The 27,846-nt window shown below is 37.3% G+C and overlaps 2 protein-coding genes across 3 annotated transcripts; one reads left to right on the forward strand and one right to left on the reverse strand.

The window, feature by feature from the left end:
* On the forward strand, positions 1–27,832 carry LOC310737796 (uncharacterized protein). 2 transcript variants are annotated; one of them, XM_083562457.1, is made up of 18 exons: positions 1–96; positions 880–1,108; positions 3,687–3,765; positions 7,821–8,012; positions 13,540–13,681; positions 14,883–14,982; positions 15,712–16,660; positions 17,411–17,531; positions 18,035–18,131; positions 18,722–18,919; positions 20,619–20,688; positions 21,481–21,551; positions 23,176–23,310; positions 23,824–23,913; positions 24,003–24,143; positions 24,575–24,659; positions 24,741–24,861; positions 27,197–27,832. In XM_083562457.1, exons 2-18 carry the CDS (start codon positions 884–886, stop codon positions 27,384–27,386), a joined length of 3,006 nt encoding a protein of 1,001 aa, XP_083418583.1. In that variant the 5' UTR covers positions 1–96; positions 880–883; the 3' UTR covers positions 27,387–27,832. The 2 variants fall into 2 exon arrangements, with proteins under 2 accessions (XP_083418583.1, XP_083418584.1); XM_083562458.1 differs by lacking the exons at positions 1–96; positions 880–1,108; positions 3,687–3,765; positions 7,821–8,012 and adding an exon at positions 12,287–12,342.
* Positions 9,075–11,895, reverse strand: gpr31 (G protein-coupled receptor 31). Its single transcript, XM_083561859.1, has one exon. The coding sequence runs from the start codon at positions 11,493–11,495 to the stop codon at positions 10,569–10,571; it is 927 nt and encodes a 308-aa protein (XP_083417985.1). The 5' UTR covers positions 11,496–11,895; the 3' UTR covers positions 9,075–10,568.
* Positions 27,833–27,846: the final 14 nt, after the last annotated feature.

A 27,846-nucleotide genomic window follows, 5' to 3' on the forward strand; every position in this document is an offset into this window, starting at 1 on the left:
TGTTACTATAACTACTGAACTCAGTCAGTTCTCTCAGTCAGGACTTCAGTACAGAGACTTTAATTCACTCTTCTCATTAAAGAAATATCACAGAGGGTAGGTGTGTGTGTGTGTGTGTGTGTGTGTGTGTGTGTGTGTGTGTGTGTGTGTTCCCACTGTTTTATATAATCGTATAAACTGTTGTGTTTAATGAAGTGCAATATGTAGTGAAGAAGTGGTTTTGAGAGATGATTAACTGCATCTATCCTTCATGACACTGTGTGTGTGTGTGTGTGTGTGTGTGTGTGTGTGTGTGTGTGTGTGTGTGTGTGTGTGTGTGTGTGTGTGTGTGTGTGTGTGTGTGTGTCTTGGTGGTGTTACAAACACACAACACACTACGCACAACATACTGTACGATACAGCTGTACATGTAGGATGTTTTGAGAGTTTCTTCAGTGTTTATTGAATAGAGAAGTGACACACTGTATTTATACATACTTGTGTGTGTGTGTGTGTGTGTGTGTGTGTGTGTGTGTGTGTGTGTGTGTGTGTGTGTGTGTGTGTGTGTGTGTGTGTGTGTAAGTAAAAAAGGTGATAGAGTTCTGTATTTCCCTTTTTTTTGTTAGTTTTTAATGTAATTCTTATTTTTCCTTTTCTTATTTTTTTTTCTTTCTTTCTTTCTTTCTTTCTTTCTTTCTTTCTTTCTTTCTTTCTTTCTTTCTTTCTTTCTTTCTTTCTTTCTTTCTTTGTGTGGGTGTGACAACATTTCTCCCTTTTAATTTTTTTTTTTATAAATGTGCTCTCTCTCTCTCTCTCTCTCTCTCTCTCTCTCTCTCTCTCTCTCTCTCTCTCTCTCTCTCTCTCTCTCTCTAACAGTCTCTTCTCTCACTGTCTTTTCAGGTTAATGTCAGTGAAAATCTCTCCACCTGGGTCTTCTTCAGGAGCCGTGTCTGAGAGGAATGCTGACCCTCCTGAAACTCCTGAGAGTAAAGAGAAGATAAAACTGCAGCTTCCTCCCTGTGAGCCAGTGAGCCAAGAAGTCCTACAGGGGGTGCTGCAGTCTCACCTGAACCAACATGACTACCAACATCCACACAACCTCAACCACAACAACAGTGCCGCCCGAGAGGTCAGGAGCTGTGTTTATGAAAATCACCTGCTACTCTCACATTTATAATGTTCACACATCTAACATTACCCATGAGCACCTCTCTTACCCACAAGCCCAATTCCAAAAAAGGTGGGACGCTGTGTAAAATGTTAATAAAAACAGAATACAATAATTTGCAAATCTTAAAAACCCTTATTTTATTTACAATAGAAACATAAAAACACAAAATGTTTAAACTAAGAATATATATATATATATCATTTAAAGAAAAAGATTTTTATTTTGAATTTGCTGGCAGCAAACAGGTACCTCAAAACAGGTTTAAAAGAGTTGGGACACGGCCATGTTTATCCCTGTGTAGCATCACGTCTTCTGGCTGTATACATCTGGGACATGAGGAGACCAGTTGCTGAAGTTTTGGTAGATGAACTTTATCCCATATGCGTCTGATTCAGGTTTCTAGCTGCTCAGCAGTCCTGGGTCTTCTTTGGTATATTTTTCATTTTATGATGTGCCAAATGTTTTTAACTGGATGAAGGTCTGGACTGTGGGCAGGACAATTTAGCACCCAGACAACTCTACAACAAATCAGAGATGGGAAGTTACAAAATATGCATCCTTTGTTATTTTGCTTAAGTAGATTTTGCTGGTATCAGTACTTTACTTAACTATTTATTTTTTACTTTTACTTCAGTTTTAATCTATTTGGTGACATGATCAATACAATTTCTTCTCACTGTGCCATTTTCAGTCCACCAACCTATTTCTTGTTATTGCACGGCTTCTTTAACCTATCACTGGTGTATCTTTTCGTGGCTCTCACACACCACAGTCGTAGGGTAATTTATGAAGCTAACAATGAGCAAGGCAGAAGGCAACAAGCAACAAGCTAATGTGGATGAGACAGAGGGAGCCAGCGATGAAAACATGACTGAGAACAGAGACATTTGTGATCACCTTCATCATCATCTTTGTTTTGCTTGTATTCTATATAGTAAATGTTCAGCCTGGATACATTCAATAGGTAACAACATTTGTAATTCTTTTGTATTAATATATAAATATAATGTGAGGTCCAGTCACATGACACTAAAACAGGTAGTAGTAATGGCTACTTTTTTCTTAAGTACATCGGAGACCATATTTCTTTACTTGAACTTGAGTAAAAAGTCAGTACTTCAACTTTTACCAGAGTCTTTTAAAACATGAGTATATGTACTTCTACTTGGGTGAAGGATGTGTGTATGTTTACGCTACAAATAGATGCTATTAGATGTAATTGATACAGTATGCAGTTAGCATTGTCTTGCTTAAATATACAACTCCTTCCCTGAAAAAGATGTTTTCTGTATTAAAGTATTTGTTGTTCTAAAACTTGTATATACTGTTGAGCATTAATAGAGCTATTCCAGATGTGCAAGCTGCCCATTCCACAGGCACTAATACACTCCCATACCATCAAAGATGCCACTTTTTGAACTGAGCCCTGATAACAAGCCAGATGATCCCCCTCCTCTTTAGTCTGAAGGACGTGGTGTCCATGGTTTCCAAAAAAAATTTTTTATTTTAATTCATCTGACCAGAGAAAAGTTTTTCACTTTGCCTCATTCCATTTTAAATTATCATTAGCACAGAAAGAATGGCGGCATTTCTGGATCATGTTCATCTGTAGCTTCTTTTTTGCATGAAAGAGATTTAACCTGCATTCGTGGATGCCATGGCAAACTGTGTTCCCCGACAGAAGGTGTTTCTCTGCCCATGCAGCGATTTCAATTACAGAGTCACGACTGTTTTAAATGCAATGCTGCTTGAGGGCCAGAAGATCACAGGCATCCAATATTGATTTTTGCTCTTGTCTCTTGTGCACAGAGATTTCTCCAGATTCTCAGAAACGTTTGATGATATAACGTTCTGTAAATGATGAGATATTCAACATCTTTGCAATTTGATGTTGAGGAACATTATTCTGAAATCGTTTCATAATTTGTAGACACAATATTTCATAGAGTGGTGAAGCTCCACCCATCTTTATTTTTTGAAAAATACTTTACCTCTCTAACATAGACTATTTATATCCAATCATCTTCCTGACCTGTTGTTAATTAACCTTATTAGTTCATTAATTAGCTAAATATTTCTCAGGCTGCTTTTTTTTTAGTAACACACACTTTTTCCAGAATTTTGTTGCCCTGTCCCAAATTTCTTTAGACTTGTTTCATCAAATTAAAAAAAAGATTTTCCCATTAAAATGGTACATTTGCTTAGTTTAAACATTTGATATGTTCTCATTGTTCTATTGTGAATTGTGCTTTTGTTTATCCTGCTTCTTCAAAACCACAGATCTTTTCTCAACACGTCATGAGGTTTTCACATTGCAATTGATTGTGTGAAGGTGCATTTGGTTTTAGACTAGGTTAACAATAAAAAAAAAAAACATATTTAAATTATGCCTAATTAGAATCTAATTAAAATGATTAGAATTATTTCCAGCAGTTCGTCTTGGTAATGATCTGAGTGGTATGTTTAAGTGAAACTGAGGTGTGGTTGTATGTGTGTGTGTGTGTGTGTGTGTGTGTGTGTGTGTGTGTGTGTGTAGCAGCTCTTACAGATGCAGGTAAAGCAACTCCAGAAAGCTCTTCACGAACAGAACGCTCTGCTCAACGTCCTGCACTCAGGTGAGTCAAAAACACAACACACAAGCAGGAACACTTTACAAATAACTATTACTTATGAATCATGGAGAGACATTTAATTATTAATGGGTAATGCTCATTAACCATAACCCTAATTACAGTATAACTATAACTAATCTCACTGACTTGGCAGGTTATTGCTGCCCTTGTTTTCTTCTCTGACATTTCTGCTTTCTCTTGATTCTGATTGGTCAGGAAGTGTTGATTAATTTTCTCTAACAGCAGCCTTTACATTGTTTCTGGCTGCAAATATCTTCTTTCGATTTTACTGAAGCGACTGAATCATTCAGACTGATACAATACATTGGAAAAAAATGTTAAAATTGCTGTGAGATTTGCTAAAAGGAAACAGTTACTTTAAAAATTTATGGAAGGAGTCTCCAGTGTCAACGCTTTGCACTTTGCGCTTTGCTTATAATGGACAACAAATTGTATTTCGGTGCACTACAGCCACAGTGACACTGCGCTAACTGTAGTTTCTTTTTTATATCACTGGCATTGTTGTGTATTTTTTCAAGTTTAAAAATAATAAAAAGTAAAAAAAATAACAGTGACACTGCGCACAAAGTGCGAGGTGGAAACTAACCAAACGTGCGATCCGCCACTTAATACTTTATAAACTAATAAACGATGTTCCTTACATAAAAAGGATTGCTGGATATATAGTAGTAACCCTAATGTTAGCAATCATGGCTATTGATTAACCCAATATATTACCTAGCATAATGTTGACTAGCTTGACAGTGAGCTGAGCTTCTGTAGCATCAGGGTTTACACCATGCAAAATATATTAGCTTTAGGGTTCTGTAGCAACGCTATTTGGAAAAAATGGTGTGTGTTTTTTGAACTTACCATTCACATTTAGTCACCATTTCCACTTATAGCCACCTTAACTCTTCTAGGAAGATGTTCCTTTAGATTTTTGTGGAGATTTGTGCTTATTATTGTGCTAGTTAGTACTGATGTAGGTGAGAAGGTGAGGAGGCCTAGGGTGCAGTCAGTGTTCACGTTCATCCCAAAGATGTTCAATAGGTTTAGAGCTCTATAGCAGGAGATCTTCCACTAGAACCCATATAAAATATACGTCTTCTGGTTGGAGTGAAGGGAAACTTTCATGCTACTACATCCAAAGACGTCCTACACAATTGTGTGCAACTTTGTGGTAACAGTGTGAGGAAGAACCACATATGACTGGAAAAAGCAGGGGTCCTAATACTTTCATCCACAAATTGTATCTTCATTGTAATTAGTTTTAATCTTATGGGGTAATGCATAGCCTAATGTTAGCTAACATGTTGAGAACTGTTAGCAATGCTAAATACTTAGCTAAAACTACCTTACTGCTATAAAAATGGAGAGAAATTTATGCTAGGTGCAAAACAATTATGTTTATTTTATTAGCATATTTTATAACACAGGTCGATGAAGCGCATGAAGTGTAACAAGATATAATTATTAAACATATCATCTCATGAGGTGACTGCAGACAGAACACATCAGAGCTAACGGCTATAAATAGAAGCTACTGTAATAAGTCCAAACATGTGAGTGTTGAGACATGAGACTGACAGCTATGACCCTGAGGAACTACTGCTTTCATCTGCACTGATTAGTCACTTTACTTCTCGTCTGTAAAATCTATAAATGTCAGCCATGAAGGGTAATTTTTAATCAGAATATAGGTTTCTCCTGGAATAAATCAACTCCACAACCTTTTATTACAATAAACCTGTCATGTTTTTTGGAGCAAGAGTTCCATCTTGCTCCAAAATAATCTATTTTACAATACAAGACAAAGTACATTGGTTCCGTACTTGAGTTAAAGTACTAATCCAGTGATAATATTTGAGGCCAGTAAAAGTTAAACGTTTAAAGCTTTTCTTGAGGAGTTTCTACTTGAGTAAAGTACCAAAGTTCTCGCTGTTGAACAGACTTTAATATGAAAAGTTAAAGTAGTGATATTAGACAACTTTATGTGATAGATGTCATTGAGTGGTCTATTCTCCTGCACATCAGACCTTTATAAAGAGAAAGTTTTTCATACTTACATGCACACAGTGAGAAAACCCAGGCGAGAGAAACCTTGGGCCCCTGCCAGTGCTGGGCCCCTGACTAAGGCCCTTAACCCTTGGCTGGCCAAGGCTCATCTGTAGAACTGAGATAAATGTAAGTCGGTCTGTATGAGTGTCTGCCAAACGCCATACATGTAAAGATTACGCTTGTCTCACCACAGATTCTGTTAACAACAAAACTTATAGATTTACATCAAATTTTGAAATGTAGAGTAAAAAGATGTAACACAATGAAATGTAGTGAAGTAAAAGATCGCCAGATATGTATGTTCTTATGTAATTTTTACCACTTGGGGGTGTGCTGTGTTGGAATCAATAATGAGCTTTTCTGTTAAAGCGAAGTTACTGTTAGAATTAAGAACTGGATTATTTCCCAATTACTGCACATCCTGGTGTGATTTATTCTTTGTACATTATATCAATTTACCAATAAAGTTAAATCTTAGAAGACTAATTATAAGGATTAGATGTGAAGTCTAGGTTAGGTCTAGGGGTTAGGGGTTATATCTAAGGATTAGAAATTAGATATAGTGGTTACGTTTAGGGATTGGGGTAATGTCTAAGGGTTAGAGGTTTGGTGTGGATGTAAGGGGTTATGACTAGGGGGTTATGGGTTAGAGGTTATATCTAATAGTTAGAGATTAGATCTAGGAGTTTGGTTTAGTGGTTAAGGGATGTGTCTAAAAGTTAGAGGTGTGGTCTAATGATGAAATGTTATGTCTAAGAGTTAGTTGTTATGTCTAAGGTTTAATGGTTAGGTCTAGGGGTTAGATAAGGATTATGATTAGATCTTGAAGTTAGGTATTAGTGTTGGAGTTTGGATTAGTGGTTTGGATTGAGGTTATGGTTCATGGTTATAGGTTAGGGACTACAATTAGATGTTATGGTTTAGGGTTGAAGGTTATGGGCAAGGAACTATGGCTAGGGTTAAGAGTTAGGGATTAGTATTGGGGGTAGGGGTAGGGATTATGGATTATGGGATAGAGGGGTGGGGTGAGGGGTTAGGTCTAGGCATTAAGATTAGGATTGGGGTTAGGGTTAATGGTTAAGATTAGGTTTAGATTTAGAGTCAAGAGTTATGGTTTTGGTTTGGTGTTAGAGGATAGTCTTAGGTATAATGCTTAGGGTTGAAGGTTATGGGTTAGGGATTAGGTCTAGGCATCAATGTTAGTGTTGGGGTTAGGGTTGAAAGTTATTGGTTAGGGACTATGGTTAGGTATTACACAGTTAGGAACTGTGATTAGGGATGAGGATTGGGGTTAGGGTTAAGGGTTTGGGTTTGTTTTGGGATTAGGGTTGAAGATTATGGGTTGTTGTTGAAGTTGTTGAAGCTACAAACTTGTGATTTGTAGCTGCACTATTGATTATGAATATTATTAATAACCACCCTTTGAACAAATTAGAATCAAGATTTCACATTACTGTAATGTGGGAAAACGTGTGTACGTGTGTGTGTGTGTGTGTGTGTGTGTGTGTGTGTGTGTGTGTGTGTGTGTGTGTGTGTGTGTGTGTGTGTGTGTGTGTGTGTGTGTGTAAACCCCAAAGTTTACAAAAGAGTTTTGGATTGATTTATCTGACAGCCCAAAAAAAAACGAGTGTGCTCATGTGACTGCTTGCTGTTCTTCTTCATGAAGAGGCTTGTTGTAAATTACTCAACACACACTCATTTGCTGGGAAAGAGCGTCAAAGGAATGAGATCCTGGCTCAGAAAATGTGTTTAAACTAGACTTATTCTTTACAAATAAACAAATAACGATTCGTGTTCATTTTTACACAGTTACAAGGCTTTATTGCACTTTGTTTTTTACTGTGAGAATTCTTAATGATTTGTCACAAATCACTTCCTGTCCATGAGTTTATGAAGTCATTAGGTGACAAATAAACATGAGGAGATTCGACAATGCACATGACATTAACACAGCCGTGATTATCAAGTCATTGGAGATTGTCTTTGCTCTCTTCCAGGTCTGATGCTGTCCCCAGCTTTCTTAACCCAGTACCAGGCTTATTCACTTACACAACATCCTGAAACAGATCCAGGCTCTCACACTGATGCTGTGGTAGACTGCAGGAAATGTGTTTCCAACACTGTTATTATCAGAGCTGGAGTGGAGCAGGAAATCCCGGCCCCCGGTCCTCAGCTAACACAGTGCACCGGTAGGACAATCACCTCAGCATTAAAGAAATCCTACTAACCTTTCTATACGTTTTATAGACCATCCAGTCTCTATACATCCCATTCACCTCTCATGTACCACATTGATCTGCAGCTAGAGGTAAAAAATCTTATTTGTCTAAATATATTGGGACACCTGACATTTTCCACCCATATTTGATTTTTCTTCCAAATAGTTAATCGAGTTTTTGGATGCTGTAGCATTACATTTCTCCTTTCAATAAACTTGGAGACCCAAACCCGTTCCAGCATGATAATCCCCCATGTGAACAAAGCCAGCTCCATAAAGAGATACTTTACATGGGTTGGAGTGGAAGATCTCCTCCTATAGAGCTCTGAACTCAACCCTATTGAACACTTTTGGGATGAATTTAAACACTCTTGTAGCTAAATGAATCTTTACAAGAACATTTCATAATCTAGTGGAACAGCTTCCCAAAAGAGTGGAGGTTATTATAGCAGCAAACGGAGACTAATTGTGGAATAGTTGTTCAAAAAGGACAGATGAATCGTATAGTTAGATGTCCACAAACTTATCTACATATCTACACTGTAATATATATATTATATTGTTATATAATAATAATAATAGTAAAATTATTACGTTATATAAATAATTTTTAAGGAACGTGTGGATAATTATGGTCTGGCCCTTGTAAAATGTTTATTGACTATTTCTTAGTCATTATTATTTCTAAGTTCATCTTTATTTAGTTATTTAGTCTTAGATTATTTGTTATTAATTTGTTTTTATTGATATGTGTTTTGATATTAGTTATTAATTAGTCTTATTTTACTATTTGCTAATTATTTAATTATTTAATAATTAGTGTTTAGTATTTACTGGTTTTTATTTGTCACGATTTATTTATTAGTCTTTTAGAAATCTGCAGTGTACAAAAATAACTGTATTAATATTAGTGATAAAATTCTTGTGTTGCATCCTGTTACCTAAAATTACATGACAGAATCAAAATTCATACATAAATAGACAGTAAATAGATTGTCCATGGGTAAAAAAAAAAAAAAGAAGTGAAACAGTATGGTGAAAATGTATATTTTTAATTTTATTTTAAATCATTCTTAAAAATGCAATGTTGAAAAACATGGTAGAAGGTTTTCAATATTGGGACAATATTTTTATTTCTCTTACAAGTAACATCTTGATTTATGGCATTTGTAAGACGCCCTTATTGAGAATTTATCTAAATTTTGTACATCTGACCAGTTGATGGTCAAGGGCCTTTCTCAAGGGCCCAGCAGGGACAGCTTGGTGATACTGGGATTTAAACTTACAACCTTCTAATAAGTCCAAGATGTTAGCGACTGAGCTTTCCCTTCCCTCGTAAATAAACAAGGACTATTTCATGATTTGAAAACACAAGAATAAAATACATTTTCCTTTAAAAAACAAACAGTTAAACTAGATCTCTAGTGAGTTAAAAGGATCATTTATTTTCTTGAAAAATAAAAGAAATATGCAAGAAAGGGGTTAAGGAACAAACACAATTCCTTACACTTTTCAATAAAACAATTATGAAAATTTTATTTTTTTGGAGCGTTTCCCAAAGCTATTTCATATAATGAATAACTGAGCTAACAAACTTTAGTTCTAGTGTGGAAAAAATAAGTATTTTAATCAGCATCAGAGTCTAAAGGTTATATAAAGTTATGCATATTCAGAATCGAGTTCCACTCCAGTTCAATACTCTGTTCTAGAAACATTGCCAGCGTCCTTTAACAGATGTTTCAAAATTTGGTATTTTTCAACAGTATCATGATTATTAAGTTTTGAGTTGGAGGTCTGGAATAGAAAATATAGACAAAAGCCACAAATCATTTTTTTTTCATTGGTGACAACGTTAAAAAAAAGATAGTTGTTTTGTATAACGATTCTAACTTGTATAACTAGACAACCCTAATGGATCAGTATATTGCACATAAGCAGCTCTTAAAATTGCACTCGATCCAGCGTAAAGCTACAAGACGTCCCAAAGTGTGCAGCGGATGTGGTATTGCATTTGCAAGGTCAAAATTGTGTTTTACTTCAACTTAATCTCCTTCCTGCACATAAATCCTGCTGAGTATCTCTCTTTTATAAGTCCTGAGATCTGAATTGTGCGCAATACTATGGAAAAAAACAAAACCTTTCAACTATCTGACAAAAAATCAACATATTTTTTTTTACTACAAAACAAACCCAGTATATTTAATAAAAGAATACAAATATGATATATAGTCTATAGGTCTATAGCACATAATACAGCACCCGGTGCATACCAGTGTATAAATAAAAAATAAAAAAGAATATGACAATATTACCAACTAATGAGACATAAACAGATGTTTTTCTGTTTTGAACCCAAATGCAAAACCAAAAAAAAAAAAATCAACATTGTCACAGTTTAAAATCGTATCTCTAAAAATCTTGAATTTCATCATGATTGTTTTTTTGAAGTTCAGGTAGTTTTTGTATTGTTATTACATTCACCTCTATTTTTCCACCTTATTCTTGTTGTTTTTTTCCTGCACAAGTTTCAGTGATGTTCTGCATGTTGTGCTTTCATTAGAAAAGGCAGATACGTGGATATATACAAGTTTTTGAACTTGGTACTGCTCAGACAGTAGACGATCGGGTCCAGAAGGCAGTCCAGATAGGAAAGGCACATGAGGCCATCGTAGACCTGAACAGCGATTTCTTCTGCTCTCGGAAGCTCTTGCACTCTGACCACCAGCAGCACCAGCCTTGAAATGGCAGAGGGCCAGAAGCAGAAAGAAAACACCAAGACGACCAAAATGACCAGGAACACGGCTCTTTTCAGCTTGGTCCTGTCTCCGACCGTCTTCTGCTTCAGCCTGTTTGTGATCCTTACGGCGCAGTACACCAGGATGATGAACGGGATGAGAACCGGCGTGAAGAACACGAGCTCTCTGAACACCTCGGTAGGGATGTTTTCAGTGGAGTTGGAGCTCGTGTCGCAGCACTCGAAGGTGGACAGCATGGACGGGATGGTCAGAGGCAAGAGCAAAACCCAGACCAGGACGGAAATGAGAACAGATCGCTTACGGATCTTGAAGGGGTTCTTGATCCCGGGGTGGACCACGCTCAGAAACCGGTCGATGGAAATGATAGTCAGGAAAGCGATACTCGCTCCTCGGTTCAAAAAAAGCATGAAGAGCACCGAGTTGCAAAGGACGTCGTTGTTACTCCGTCTCTCTCCACGCTGGAAATAGTACGCCCTGACAGGCAAGCAGATCAGCAACAGGATATCCGCCAGGACCAGATTGAACAGGAAAATGTTGTTGCTTTTAGTTTTCCAGAATTTGAGTTTAAAAATGAAGAGGTAGATCACAGTGAGGTTCAGAGGGAGTGCCAGGATGAACTCCACGATCATCACCGAGAAGTAGAAAGTGTACAGATTCTTACTTCCAGCGGTACAGTTGTCACTTGCGTGGTATACCATTATGAGTAGTAATATAATCCGAAGCTTAGTGAATCCGGGGTCCTGAAATCCTCAGCACCAGAGTTAAAAGTCTTGCATGTTTCCCAGATACATACTGCTCTGTGTTTCCTGAGCTCCACTCCGGTCTTAGTCCCTCAGTGGCTCTGCAGCACTGCTTAAAGTTGCTCAGACTTGTTCCCAGAGCACTTCCTACGCCTGAGAAGGCACGTCACGACAGGCTCCAGAGTTATGCAGCCACTCAGCATGAGAAGAACCAAAGAACTAATACAATAAGAATAAAAAAGTCACCAATCACGTTGATTTATTAAACCGGATCCCAGATTTGTCATCATTTGTAACCATTTCTGTTTCTTCCTGATCCTCATGCAACCGGTTCTATGGGGTTTTCCTTCGCACAGTAACGCCTGATGATGTGTTTATGGTTGTGCAAGAAAGATCGTGTGGAAAGATAAAGTCACTCGCATGCCGTAGACGCCTGGTTTCTCAAGCACATGAAGCGTACTTAAAAAAAAAAACCCTAATCCGAGTAGGTTTACATGAAAAATGTTATTACGAAGTTTTACTATTTTTAGTGTTGTGATGTTACTATGACGGAATGAAGCAAAGCTGAGGACATTTTTTGGAATCTGAGAACATCCAAGCGAGTCTAAACCTGTTCTGCTGTGAAAAAAATAAAGAATGAATCATGCAGATTTCGTTCCCAGATGTGTTCATTATTATGTGGAATTTTTGAATCATAAATTTAATTGAGGGACTGAAGCTCTTTTGATATTCTGCTTGATTACCAGAAGAGATACAATTCAGGGAAGTGGGAGCTCAGTGATTAAGATGTTAGACTTATTGAACCGTGAGTTTTGTGTACCGTTACACCCCTAATATACATTTTTCTTTTTTTTTTTTTCTTTTTTTTCATTATTATTTTTGGGACTCACCCCTAACTATATTTTTTATATAATAAAAGAAAAATCTTTTCATTTAGTTATTTTTATTTATACAAATACTTACATATGAAATCAAATATAATTACCTAACTATTTAAATATATATATATATATATATATATATATATATATATATATATATATATATATATATATATATATATATATATAAATATATATAATATAAAAAAAATAAATATATATATATATATATATATATATATATATATATATATATATATATATATATATATATATATATATATATATAATATTAAAAAAATAAATATATATATATATATATATATATATATATATATATATATATATATATATATATATATATATGTGTGTGTGTGCGTGTGTGTGTGTGTGTGTGTATATGCATAATATAAAATATATCATTTTCAAAATAATATCCTCATATTTAAACGTTTATATGAATATAATCAATATAACGTGTTAAATGTAATTAATTTATATAAATTGTAATAAAAAAATACATAGTGTGTGACTAAGTGAGCATGGACAAGGTGAATAAAAGCTACCACACTTTGGCCCTTGAGCAAGGCCCTTCTGTGCTCCAGAGTTGCTGTATCATGGGTGGCCCTGTGCTCTTACCCGAGCTTCCTAACATCGATTGATTTTTTGAAGAAAGAAATTCACTGTGATGTAAAGTACATGTAATAAGTATAAAGCACCTTCATGTTGCAGAGGTAAAGTCGATGACACGTCATAAAGTGCCCTAATATCTGCCATTCAAATGGAGAAATCATGAACAAATGCACTCCAGGGCAATACAGATGCCCGCATGTGCCCCGGTCTAGTGTATATCAAGTAAACAATAAGCAGTAATACTGTGCCCTAAAGGCTTTCCTTCACTACCTCTAAGGAAAATACCCTGTCATTTGATCCCATCGTCTCAGTCATTCTGTGTAAATGCTGCCTACAATTATCATATTATAAACATAAAAAAAAAAAAAAAAAACACTCCTAATGTGCTTGGGTTTATTGAGATTAAATAGACAGTGTTGTACTTTATATTTTATGTATACGATCAGGTGATCAGTTGTAAGCAGTAGTTATTTACTTATTTTTCTCAGATCTAACGTCTCTACAGGGAATCGGCTCAGAGCAGAGATCTTTATCTCCTATAAGGGAGGAGTGGTGTGAGCCGGGGGAGGAAGCAAGCACATTCAGTCCTTTTGGAGTCAGGAGAAAAGTCTCGGCAAATCCAGAGGAAAGGTGACGATCAGGAAAACTCAGTGTATACAGTACATTACAGTTAAGAGCTAATTGATCTGTACAGCAGTTCAACTCTAATTCCACCCCATTGATAAAAAAGACTTCATACAATTGTAGGAATGTGATTTTTTAAATAGTTGTTTTATTTTATTCTTCTGTATTGTGAACTGTACATGCATATATATATATACACACGTTATACATCTTCAGGAGACGTAAAAAAGAAAACGGTTTGCAAGTTTCAAATGCTCCTTTTTATAAAACAAAGGGTTGTTGGATATTGTGAGTGGGGGTAATGTTTGGGGGTATTTCCACTATCATCTCCTCAGTTTTGATTGTGTTTAGCTCTAGGCTGTTCTGACTGCACCACAGCACCAGCTGCTACATCTCCTGCTGATATGCAGACTCATTGCGTAGTCGATGAGCGTAGTAAACTTTTTTTCGGCTTCTCCCATTATGGGTGGCCACAGCGGATCATCCGTATTCATGAGCGTAGTATCATCTGCAAATTTAAGGAGTTTAACAGTTGGGTCACTTGACGTTCAGTCATTAGTGAAGAGGGAGAATAGCATTGGGGAGAGGATACATCCCTGAGGAGCACCAGTGCTGACTGTCAGAATACTTGAGGTAAAACCTCCCAGTCTCACCTGGCTGGAAACAAATTCCTTGTGTGTGTCAACACGCTTGGCCAATAAATCTAATCTTAAAAAAATCGAGGGGGCAATTATCGCCTTGTCTCATCTCCTGCTGTGTTGGTGACTATTTGCTTATGATTAAATCAGTGAAATGAGAGAATGCCAAAGCTGTGTGAACCTTTTGGTATTTATATGATAATGAAGTGGTCTGAGGCCTTGCATGTTTTGTTTTTACTCATCACCTAAGTGCTTTGTTCTCCTTCGGAGGGACTGCCCCCCAAAATGTGTATAAAACCACAATTCTAAGTTCTTAAAGTTGATGACTGCAGTGCTGCAGCAGTACGCCGTGATGTGTAGGCTCGTCTGCAATAAAGACTACTGCTGAAAGATATCCTCCTAAGTCTCCTGGTCTATGATAAATTTATTTGAGAATATTGTAGTGTTGAAAAATATATATTTAAAAAACTAATACTTATTATCCTTTATTTGAAGAATATGTGAAGATAAAATGTCACTGTGTGCCAGTCTTTATTTGACTAGAAAAATCTTTATTTGATTTACTCCAGGCCTATTCGGCCAGGACTCAAAGAAATGGAGAAGACTTTTGAAGATTTTGTTGAAGAGCAGCTTAAACTGGATAAAGAGGTTCTAAAAAAGGACAAACAGGTAAACATATTTATATCAAAAATTATATATAATATTTGTTACAAGCACTGTAAATGTATATGTATAACAAGATGTCTAGATTTGCCAAGTTGTATGCCAAGAGTACCATCCAATGGGAATCCACTTTAAAACACATGAAATATGTTTATATTGAAATATTTGAGACATCTTCAGAAAAAGAAATGACTTGTGATGACCCAGGAAGAATTGGTTTATCAATTATGCATTAATCCTTCCAATGAGATTGTAAATTAGTTATATTGTATTTCTTACAGTGACTAACAATGACACCTCATGACATCTCAGGGAGTTTTTCCTTGCCATTGTCACTGGCTCGCTCATTAGGAATTAACTTCTAATTATAAGGAACTAACTTATACACTCTTTTATTATCGCCTTAATCTCTATAAAGCTGTTTTGCGACAGTCTTTTTTTAAAAGCGCTATACAAACAAAAAAAAATAATTGAACAATTATTCCATGATACAACTGAGCAGTTGAAGGTGAAGGGCTTTTCTAAAGGGCCGAGCAGTTGGAGCTGGGTGGTGCTGGGATTTCAACTCTTGACCTTTTGTTCAGAAGTCCAACTGATCTTAAACACTGATCTCCCAACCTCATGTTAGTTATTATAATTATATTCTGGCTGTTCCGTGTGGATTTTTCCTTTGCTATGTGTGATATCTTGTTAGACTGGTAAGAATGTCTTATATTTTTATCTCCATTGCTGCAGCTCAGATCCACAGAAAAAAGGAATTTCCTGCATAAAGGGGGTGGAAGGTCTAGAATCAGTAAAGCCAAAGATAACATCCAGAAAATCCATCCATCCTCCAAGAATGCAACGTCTTTGCAGCTTCCAAAACCCACAACAGCATCTACTGTCCTGCACATTGACAAAAACAAATGGCTAAACGGTAGCCCTCATACTCAAGAAAGTAACAGCCCAGCTTCTGAGAACCTGTCAATTAGAAAAGGTCAAGCGAAGAATCTACAGAGGAACAAAGTTTCTCCACACGATGCCAAACCTCCAGCTGTGGATCATGATAAAAACTCCTCTCAAAAACTTAAAGAACCTTCAGAGCAGCCAAGTCAAATAAGTATCAAGTTACACAATAGATGTACTGCGCTTTCTGATAAAAAAGTTGTACCGAAGCTCCACCTTCTTCAAGAAAGAGTTGGCTTCAAGAAGATAAACGACCGCATTGTCAGAGTGTGTGATCTGGATGAGGCTACCACCAAGACTCTATGTTTGAGTACTGAAATAAAGCAGATGCTTCTACATAATACTTCTGGTGACAGCACTGGTGCTGAGGATGATCCCAATCCTTCCAATTCTTTAAGAATAAACTCAGATCGCAATCTGGATCTCTCCGATGAGGACTATGCCAGCGATGCTCCAAGTGACGCCGGTCCCAGTGAATGTCCACAAACTCCACATGGCTTCTTAGTTCAACTTTCCAGTTCATCCGGATCTGATGATGGAAGCGACTCTGAACTACAACAGCTTTGCTGGGCTGAACCTCACAAAACATCAATAAATCCCAAAGAGAAGATCAGCAGTGAGGCCACACGTGCCTGTGGCAGGAGCTCAGACCTCCTTGCTAGAATTTTCCCCCATGTGAAATCCAATACGGAAAAAACACTTTGGGAGAAAGATTTAAAAACTCAGCATTCCACAAATGGTGAGGATTTACATCTTTTTATGAACATTTTCATACCAAAGCACTGTTGAATTCTCAATTCTGATTGGTCAGGAGATGATTCATTTCTTAAATAAATAAAAAATCGAATCGATCCAACACAATGCAATTCAATGCAATATGATATTGAATATGGTACATATAGTTCACTTTTATTTCTTTAGTTCAAACAAACAGCAAATCACAAATTTACTTAAGTGTCGTGAGACTTCTAACGCATGACCCTTTTACACACTGACCTTTGTAAAAAAATATATATATATAAAAAAAAAAAAAAAAATTATAAAACCAGACGTTCTTTTCCTGTTGTGTGTGCAGGAAGTTACAGCTCTACCTCTGCCATGTTAATCTGTATTCTATGTGACTCTCAGGACACGCCTCGTTTTCCGAAGTGTTGTGATGCGTCATTCACGTAGCAGCGGCGGCGCTGAGACGCGCTCGAGAAATCGTTTAGCGACGAGAAATCGATCAACATATCAAATATTGGTCACAAATTATTGTTCAATTTCTAAATAATAAAAGTTCAGCAAATCTATTATTAAATATATGTAAATGCAAAGTTTTTTACAGATTTATGTATGTTAAAAACGATGCATCGCAAAAATGGTATCCGATGCACACTTTTTAAAATCAATGCATCACCCATCAGTGCTCATATTATTTTTTGTTTGCATGGAACAACAACAATAGCTACAATCAATGCTATTTAAAATACACCTTGCTGCTTTTCAGGACGCAAGCTAGTAAAGAATGAAACGGAAACTCCTGGTTTGGATATCAGAGATGGAAGATGCAATGGTCTGATGATGGACAAGATGAAAACAGAGCAGGATAAAGCGCTGAATTTCATCAGGTTGTGTATAAGATTTGAATCAGATTTTCAGGGGATAACTATGACATATAGATTCATAAATAACAGCATACACTATATCTAGAAAAGTGTGTGGACACCATAAGATTTCTATGTAACTTTTAAATATCAAAAACATCCTATACAAATGTGTGCCTCCAACTTTGTGGCAACAGTTTGGAGAGGATTGGATTACCGATGTCCAGTTTTCCTGAAAAAAGGTTCGATCTGCAGTGTTAGTCCCGTATTTCGTGTTGATTTTGTATTTGATTTTTGGAAGGTGGTAGCTTAGTGGTTAAGGCATTGGATCAGAAGGTCATGAGTGTAAATCTCAGCCATACCTCTCCTGGGCCCCTGAGCAAGGCCCTTAATGCCATAGCTGCTTAGTTGTATGAATGAGATAAATCTAAGTCGCTCTGAACAAAGGCGTCTGCTATATATGTCAACAATTTTTGTTTCTTTGGAATCAGACACATGACTTATTACATGCCATTTTATTTGTACAGATCTGAAATGGACCGCTTGTGTAATAACGACACAAACCTCAGCTCATCAGACCGTGATCATACACCGAAAGATGCACAGCATCTAAATAAATCTGAGGTAAATCCAGGATCTGTTGATTTTGACCCTAAGCAGGGACGTCTGCCAAATCAATGTTTCCTTTTACCCTATAGCTTATTGTCCCACAGTGGATAAAAGTGTACATGCAGCTGTGTAAATGGCCAATCAGACCGATTCTTATCCACATCGGCAGCTATGTTTACAAGACGTGCTACAGTATAGTAGAGAATGCAGGAGGAAAGTTTTTTTTTGAGGTTGACGTCAGTCTGAAACAAGTGATTAATCAAAATCGATGAATATGTTTCCAGTGTGCTGGTAAATCGAGCAAAAACGTGCATTTTTCTTCAGCTTTGTCCTGGTCTGGGTGGCGATTGATTTGGAGTCTATGTATTTGTTTAATAGTTTGATTAGACTGACCTTTGGTCGATGCTAAACTGCATTTCATTGCTAAGTCCTGTTTTGAAGCAAACTAGGGTTTGGCCTCACAGTTTACCAGTGAGTAAAGGCAATTGTTTGTGTATGTAAGGTGGACTGAATAATTCAGTGGTTCTCTAAGCAATCCACGAATAACATGTCTCATTCGAAATCATTTGAATGTATCTCTATCCTATGTTGTTTTCTTCCTTCAGGATCTCCGAGAGCAAATCCAGTTTCTGAAGGAGCAGCTGAGGAGAAGAGATTGCGAGTGGTGGCAGGCTCACGGTGAGCTACAGAGTCGAGTTGATGCGCTGACTCGAGAGAACGAGGCGCTGATGAGTCGCTGCGTCGTTCAGGTCAGACCTCAGCGCTCCGGCAGATCCACACCTCATCCTGATGCTCGACACCTGGTGAGCAGCCTTTCACGCTTATACACATGTTAGAGCTTTTATACAGACTGGAGACTGTCTGGTTTTTATTTTAGACTCAGTATAATTGAGTTTTTGCATTCGATCTGAAATCCACATGTTGCAGATCTGGGATAAATTCTGAAACAGGAAGTATGTGATCCAACATGTGAAAGAGGAAATCTATGCCTACGTACAGATCAAATCAGACGATTTTGCATAGAGAATTGAGTTTCTATTCAATGCAAACATTTTACAATAGAATCCTTTTTATTAATTAATGTATTTGACATTTTTTTATCAATTATTTTATTATTGCAAGTATAATTAATCAGGCCTTGTTTGGGTTTCTGTACATAGAGTATGAAGACTTTGTGAAAAGTTTGGAAACACCTGGTCTTTTATGATTTTTGAGAGACACCTGCATGTTCCTTTTTTCTATGCAGCAAACTAGATCATTTAACAGTATGCTTGAACAAATCTAAAAATGTCCAGATGTTCCACTGTATTTTTTCCTTAGCATAGAGGACAGATTTACACACTCTTGGCATCCGGACAGTTCGTTTGAAATTCTTTGCTGTTCCTCTTGTAAAAGTCGCCAGAGGTTTCTTTCTTGTGATCCGGTTCATCCCAGAGCAGTTCATTAGGATTTAGGTGCGGTGACATGGGGCAGGTCAACTCCAGACAACTGCTTGCTCTCTATACAACTCAGACGTATGCTTTATCTCATTGTTTTGTTGTACGGTGAAATCGGTTCCAATGAGCCGCAGTCTAGACGGAATTGCATGGTGTTGAAGTATGGAATGAGAGCCATGTTGGTTCCTTTCACTCTCCAAAATAAGTCTCTAAAACAACCTCAAACCATTAAGCTTCTACCTCCATGTGTGAGTGTGGGGGTGAGGGCAGTCTGTTAACATCTTTTCTCCTGTTCTCCATCGTACAGAAGTTCTGTTAGAGACCAAAATGTTCAATATGGTCCAAGTGAGTATAGGAATTTCAGAGAAGTAACAGTCACTACTTCCGTGCGCACCAGGCACATCATTTGTTTGTTTATTAAATAGGTAAATCTGGGCTTTTATAGTGCTGAGGAAGTGAATTTCAAGGGCATTGCAATGTTGTTCCACATGCCCGTATCACATCCTGTACAAATCACATGTCACTGAGGTGTTTATACCCCAAAAGCAGCAAACAGGCCATTCTGTACTTGTGTTTTTGTCAGTGTGATCGCCACATGCTGTTGTCTATATATACACATAGTTTTATGCGCAACTGGTTTCACAGTATTTTGTGTAAATGTGCAAATTCGTACATGCGCTAGTAGTAAATTCTCCCTTCACCTGAACTAGTAGACCCAGCATGATGATGCCCCTGTGCATGAGGATATGCTTTACATTGGTTGGAGTGGAAGGTCTCCTGCTATAGAACTTCAAACCTATTGAACATAATGAATGTGAACGCTGACTGCACCCCAGGTCTTCTCACCTCACCTACATCAGTAGCTGACTTAACTAACACCCTTGTGGATGAATGAATCTCCACAAGCACACTCCAAAATAAAGTGGAACATCTTCCCAAAAGAGTGGAGCTTATTATGACAGCAAATGGGACTAAAAGTGAAATGGAATGAAACACATTCCATTCCTATGCTCAGGTGTCCACAAACTTTTGCCACATAGTGTAGCTTTTCTGTTTTTTTCTTCAGACGAGAAGAAGTTCAGTTCCCGATCCACAGGAAAAGAACCAACAGAAGATTTCAAAGATTTCACCTTCAAGTAAGTCCATTGTATATAAATATATACAGTTAAATAAACAATTTCTTGCTTGTCACACCTTTTGTGTTGATGGATTCCAGAATAACGTCAAATCCAAAATTATTGGCACCTTTTATGAAAAAAAAAAAAGAGCTGAAATTAAATAACACGTCAATGAAAAATATTTTGAGCTTAAACATATCATAAGGCTGCTTGACATTTTTTATTTTGATTTTCTTTAAAAGTTTTGGTGCCCTCATTCTATTAAATTCGATTAAAATGTTATATGTGAAGATCATTTAAAGCTTTCCACATGTTTCAACACTGCTGTACATTTTTCTAATTACTAAAACAATGCACATTTCTGTTGTATAGGTGGTTGAAATGTCATAACATGCTTGTTATAGGAAAATGATTAATATGTGAATTATAACAGTAAAGTCATCTTCATCATCTTATCTAAAGGTCATGTGACAAGTCATGTGGACAGATATTGACTTTGGTCAATGACAGAAACCCGGAGACTACGAACATAAAAAATCAAGTCTCTTCAAGCATGAACATTTGGATTACATGTAAATAGTTGTGCGGGTGCCATTGCTTTTGTCACCTTGCAAGTTCTATGAGAAGGAATGTGTTAGCGGAATGGTGTAGACAGTAGTCCCTGCAATGTCCAGGTTTTTTTATTAGAAACCTTAACTCATTTTTGTGACGTTTTCCCCCAGTTATCTTAAAAGGGGTCCATTATGCTGAACTCTGAACTGCTCCAAGTGTAGAGTATGTATACTTTATATGGCAACTGGTTTTCAACAGGACGAGACTCTTTGGCATCTCAGAGTCCAGGGGACAGTGACATGATCCTGTACAGCGAGGATGGAGGAGAGGTATGTTCATCAATCTGAACAATCAGGTCTGAGTTGGGACACTGTACAAATTGTGACTCAAAAAGGAATGCAATAATTTACAAATCTCATAAACTTATATTTTATTCATAATAGAATATAGATAACATATCAAATGTTGAAAGTGAGACATTTTGAAATGTCATGAGAGCTACACATTCCAAAAAAGTTGGGACAGGCAGCAATAAGAGGCCGGAAAAGTTATATGTACATATAAGGAGCAGCTTGAGGACCAATTTGCAACTTATTAGGTCAATTAACAACATGATTGGGTATTAAAAGAGCCTCTCAGAAGTCAAGATGGGCAGAGGAGTACCAATTCAAAAATAGTGGAGCAATATCAGAAAGGAGTTTCTCAGAGACAAATTGCAAACAGTTTGAAGTTCTCATCATCTACAGTACATAATATCATCCAAAGATTTAGAGAACCTGGAACAATCTCTGTGCGTAAGGGTCAAGCCTGGAAAACCATACTGGATGCCCGTGATCGTCGGGCCCTTAGACGGCACTGCATCACATACAGGAATCCTACTGTAATGGAAATCACAACATGGGCTCAGGAATACTTCCAGAAAACATTGTCGGTGAACACAATGCACCGTGCCATTCGCCGTCGCCGGCTAAAGCTTTATAGGTCAAAAAAGAAGCCATATCTAAACATGATCCAGAAGCGCAGGTGTTTTCTCTGGGACAAGGCTTATTTAAAATGGACTGTGGCAAAGTGGAAAACTGTTCTATGGTCAGACGAATCAAAATTTTAAGTTCTTTTTGGAAAACTGGGACGCCATGTCATCCGGACTAAAGAGGATAAGGACAACCCAAGTTGTTACCAGCGCTCAGTTCAGAAGCCTGCATCTCTGATGGTATGGGGTTGCATGAGGGCGTGTGGCATGGGCAGCTTACACTTTTGGAACGGCACCATCCTTGATGAAAGGTATATCCAAGTTCTAGAACAACATATACTCTCATCCAGACGTCGTCCCTTTCAGAGAAGACCTTGCATTTTCCAACATGACAATGACAGAACACATACTGCTTCAATTACAACATCATGGTTGTGTAGAAGAAGGATCTGGGGACCAGCCTGCAGTCTAGATCTTTCACCCATAGAAAACATTTGGTGCATCATAAAGAGGAAGATGCTACAAAGAAGACCCAAGAAGGTTGAGCAACTAGAAGCCTGTATTAGATAAGAATAGGACAACATTCCTATTCCTAAACGTAAGCAACTTGTCTCCTCAGTCCCCAGACGTGTGCAGACTGTTATAAACAGAAGAGGGGACGCCACACAGTGGTAAACATGGCCTTGTCCCAACTTTTTTGAGATGTGTTGATGCCATTACATTTTAAAATCAACTTATTTTTCCCTTAAAATGATAAATTTTCTCAGTTTAAACATTTGATATGTCATCTATGTTGTATTCTAAATAAAATATTGAAATTTGAAACTTCCACATCATTGCATTCTGTTATTATTCACGACTTTTTTTTTTAATCGGAATTGTAAAATTAATAAATAAAATGAATCATGTTATTTATAATAATAATAATAATAATAATAATAATATAATTTAAAATACATTCAGGTCTTTGACATTGTCCTTAGGGCTCGTGCAGGTCTGAAGAGAAGCAGATCGGGGTTGAGTGCAGGAATTCAGCACCAAACAGATTACAGAGTGCTGTGAAATCTGGCAAATCTGTATCATCAGAGTCTGATTATGGATCCACAGACATGACTGAGGTTTGGTCTATATCTCAGAAATATGTGGTAGGTAGGGAGGTAGGTATGTAGGTAGGTACAGCCACAAGGGTGTTAGTAAAGTCAGGTACTGATGTAGGTGAGGTGAGAAGGTCTGGGGTGCAGTCAGCATTCACATTCATCCCGAAGGTGTTTGGAGCTCTATAGCGGGAGATCTTTCACTCTAACTCATATAAAGCATATCTTCATGGAGCCGGCTTTGTGCACAGGGGAATTGATTTGGGTCTTCTAGTTCAAGTGAAGGAATATTTTGATTCTAGGAAAGCTTAAATAGGCTGGTGCCCCAATACTTTTGGCCATATAGCCGACTTTTCCTCGTTCAAATGTTCAATCAAGTAATATGCAATGATCAAATTATAGTATGCAGTGTACTTATCATTCGAATATCTATTTATACTTAAACAGCACACCGGATCGGTAAAAACATTTACAGTTTTGTATCGATTGATAATCTGTGCAGCTGAGTCATATTTATATGGACACATTCGATTTTAGGATTTGCTCATTTCCGAGCTGAAAAATTCCAGCGCTCAAGCAGCCTCTAAAGCTGTAGTTCGAGAGGAAACTCGATATCCGGATGGTAAGGTAAGGGGAATATTTCCTTACTTCCTCACTGATATTCTAATAAAAAAATCCAGTTCTTAGGTCCCCCCTTGATGATTTTGATCCCGTAGGTAGAGCAGCTCCGGTCCGATGGGTCACGGGTTATTGTTTTCCGTAACGGAACCAGAAAGGAGATCGGAGCGGATCAGAAATCGATCAAGGTCACGTTTTCCAACGGAGACATCAAACGCATTCTGGCTGATGGGACTGTGGTATATACATAAGTGAAACACAAGCACACTTAGTTGCAATTTGTTAATCCCCACTTTTATAGTAATGAGGGTGTGTGTAAGTGTGAAATAGGACAGATTTTGAAAGCTTCATGCTCTCCAGTGCTGTCTGTGGAAAAGTAAAAGTTGTTTGGGTCATATTATCCCAGTCATAGGCTTGTGAAATGCTTCCTAAGTGCTGCCTAAGCCCATGTTCAATTGAGAAATTCTTACATAAGCCCACATGTCAACACCTTGGAGTGCTTTTCATATGTTTTTCTTGCTTTGGCATTTTCTTTTCAGTCACTGATCTCCATGTAATAAATGGTGGAAGTGTAGTAATAGAAGTTCCTTATTATAAAACACATTCACATTACATACATTGGCCATGTTCCTCTCTTCGGGCTTATGATTCAGTGTTTGTGTTCTCGAAGGTGTACTATTACTGTGATGCTCAGACGACTCACTCCACTTACCCGTCTGGCTTAGAGGTTCTGCAGTTTCCAAATAAGCAAAGAGGTGGAGTATTTAACACGTAAATGCTTTTTGGTTATAATATATAATGGTGAGCATTTGAACAAGTCTATATTTTTTCTGTAGAGAAGCGCCATCCTGATGGAACACGAGAAATCTTTTTCCCTGATGGTACCATCAAGATCATGCACTCTGACGGTCGACAGGAAAGTTCCTTCCCTGATGGAACTGTTGTCAAGTTGTCAAGGTAAAATTTCTTATTGTAGCATGTGTAGCATTAACTGATTGTCATTTCTCATTGGCTGTGTACCATCACATGGGCACAGGTAAACACTTCTATTTTCTCTGTATTACTTCCTGTTGGCTGATTGCTTGCTATTGGCAACCTTTCGGTTGACCATATTGCATCAATGTGTCCTTTGTTGTATGGATTAATATTGCATAAATAAATAAGTAAATAATCAAATGCATTACGACATAAATAATCAAATGCATAACTAATAGCATTGATATTAATTATCTAAGAAAGAAACTAACAAACCAATATATTCGTTTGCTTTATTGAAACTCAAACAAAATCGTCAAATCATCAGCCTCACATAGACCGATTCATCAGGGCTGAAACTATCGGCTTTCAGCAAAAACCAATACAGATAGTTTTTCCGGGTTGCGTTATACAGTAAAAGAGCAGCCACTAGAGATAAATCAATGATGCCACTTGCTGTTATTTTAATATATGCATGGGACTGTTTTTCTAATCCCATTCTCATTAAAATTCATTAAAAGTCATGCCAAAATTCCACCAATCCCTCTACTGTCGCAAAAATCTATTTTTAAACACATTTTTTATTTTCTAATACAACACATCGGATTTTCAAGTAAAATCTGATACCGGTATAAAGCCGAGTGCAGTTATTTTCATTAGGGGTTTAATCGGCAATTAATTCTCAATCTTTCTTTCTTCTAGCTTGCAATACGGTTCAATGGAAAAATATGATGCTATGCAATTCCATATGGAAAACGACAGTCTGCTTTCATTTCTTTGGTTCAGACAGACAGCAAATCAGAATTTGTGCCTTCTGACTTCTAACGCATGACCCTTTTACAAACACATCTTTGTTGTGCAAAAAGAAAAAAGAGTTCTTTACCTGTTCTGTCTCCAGGAAGATGCAGCTCTACCTCTGCCGTGTTAATCTGTATTAAGATATATTAAATGTGACACTCAGGACACGCCTCGTTCTTCCTAGTGTTGTGATAGGTCATATTCACATAGCAGCAGTTAGAATGGGTTTGAGAAACAGTTTAGCGATGAGAAATCAATCTACATATGGAATATGAGTCACAAAATATTGGTCACTTTCCCTGGTGGTCTAGTGGTTGGGATGCGGCGCTCACACTGCTGCGGCCTGGGTTCGATCCCCGGTCAGGGAACCAACCCCAGCCATTAGGGTTGCACAAACCAGTGCATTCTTAGTGCTGGTCCCAAGCCCGGGTTGCGTTTAAGAAGGGCATCCAGTGTAAAAACATGTGCCAAATCGAACATGCAGATGATCTGCTGTGGCAACCCCTAATGGGAGAAGCCGAAAGAAAAGAAAAGAAAAGAAAAGAAGATAGCGCATCTACCAATAATAATTATATATAAATAGATATTTTTTTCCGACGCAAATATGTTACAAATGCATCGAATCGATGCATCACATTATTAACTTTTATGCCGATGCATCAATTTGAATCTTATAATATCTAGTGTTAATGGCAACCCGTAGTACTGTAACAGGTAAAAAGTTCATTTAACACTGATTGGGAAGGCTGAAAGGAACATTTTGACCAAATTTGGGCTGCCAACACTGTAGCACCACAATTGGGTCAAATTTTATAGTCCACCATCCTGATTTTGTTTTTCATTATTCCTCCTACAAACTTTGCTTCTGTATTTGGTGAGTAATATCTTCAAAATTAAAATATGGGTAGCTCATAGTGGGCCAAAAAATCTGATAGCAAAGTTGTCAGACAGGACGCAGCTCAGTCATGCACTCAGTAGGTATCATCAGGATGGTGATTGAAGCTGTATAACAAAGTTCATACCAGCGCCGCCTACTGGTCACAATTTACAATAACGTGTTAAAATGTTGATCCACATTTACTAGACATCCTTATCCACCAATTTACAATTATCTGATTGTATGCAATTGGGCAAGTGATGGTTAAGGGCCTTGCTCAGGGGCCAAGCAATGACAGCTTGCTCGTGCAGGGATTTGAACTTCTAATCCAAGAAACCAACACCTTAACCACTGAGATACCACTTCCCACATTTGTCCTGTTTGCCAATTTTTCCAATTTTACCTTTTTCTCGTCATTTTAGACTTTTTCTCCTACAATCGGAAAATATCACAATTGTCCCTCTCATAACATTATAGCACACCATAAACTACAAATTACTTTTATATTCCTTTTTGGCTCTGCTTTCCTTCAATTATTTAGACAGCAGTTTATAGTGAATCTATGAATTGGTGGCTCATTAAATCTAGGTGACTAGTCCCTAAAAATTCTGCATTCAGTTAAAAAAAAATTTTTGTCTACAGAAATGGAGAGAAAACTGTGGAGTTCACAAATGGCCAACGTGAGATCCACACGTCACAGTGCAAGCAGAGGATTTACCCTGATGGAACTGTCAAAACAGTGTATTTAAATGGAAGGCAAGAGACGAAATTCTCATCTGGGACGATTTGCGTTAACACCAATAAAGACGTCATAATGACGGACAGAAAGTGAAAGAATATTTGCATTTCAGAAATATTGACACAACAAACAAACTAATTTCAGATTGTATTGTTGAAGCACACACACTTATACAAATAATTTCGAATAGACAATCTTTCTCCACAGGCTTCAAACATGGCCGTCGTGGACTGACACACACACACACACACACACACACACACACACACACACACACACACACACACACACACACACACACATGTTTTTAGGAGGAAACTGGAGAACCCTGAAGAAACACTCACTGTCAGCCCTGTTCAGGACAATATTAATAATGTTAGCATAAACTGTTATTGTTAGCATAAATCAATAATGTTAGCCCTGACTGCTTTAGCTCATAATATCATTCTCTTTCATGGTATTCACATTATCTTTTATTTTTTTACTCGTTTTCCTGAAAGGGTGGCTATAATTCTGGACAAAGCATCATAATATGGCATTAAAACCTAAAAAA

The sequence above is a fragment of the Silurus aristotelis genome (assembly GCF_946808225.1).
Source record: "Silurus aristotelis genome assembly, chromosome: 15".
Classification (NCBI taxonomy): Eukaryota; Metazoa; Chordata; class Actinopteri; order Siluriformes; family Siluridae; genus Silurus; species Silurus aristotelis.

Excerpts from the sequence above, each read along its gene's own strand:
- LOC310737796 (XM_083562457.1), top strand. The coding sequence starts at position 884 with ATGTCAGTGAAAATCTCTCCACCTGGGTCTTCTTCAGGAGCCGTGTCT. Across the intron at positions 8,013-13,539 it reads TCAGCTAACACAGTGCACCG|ATCTAACGTCTCTACAGGGA; the intron begins GTAGGACAATCA and ends TATTTTTCTCAG. Across the intron at positions 24,660-24,740 it reads GTTTCCAAATAAGCAAAGAG|AGAAGCGCCATCCTGATGGA; the intron begins GTGGAGTATTTA and ends TTTTTTCTGTAG.
- gpr31 (XM_083561859.1), bottom strand. The coding sequence starts at position 11,495 with ATGGTATACCACGCAAGTGACAACTGTACCGCTGGAAGTAAGAATCTG.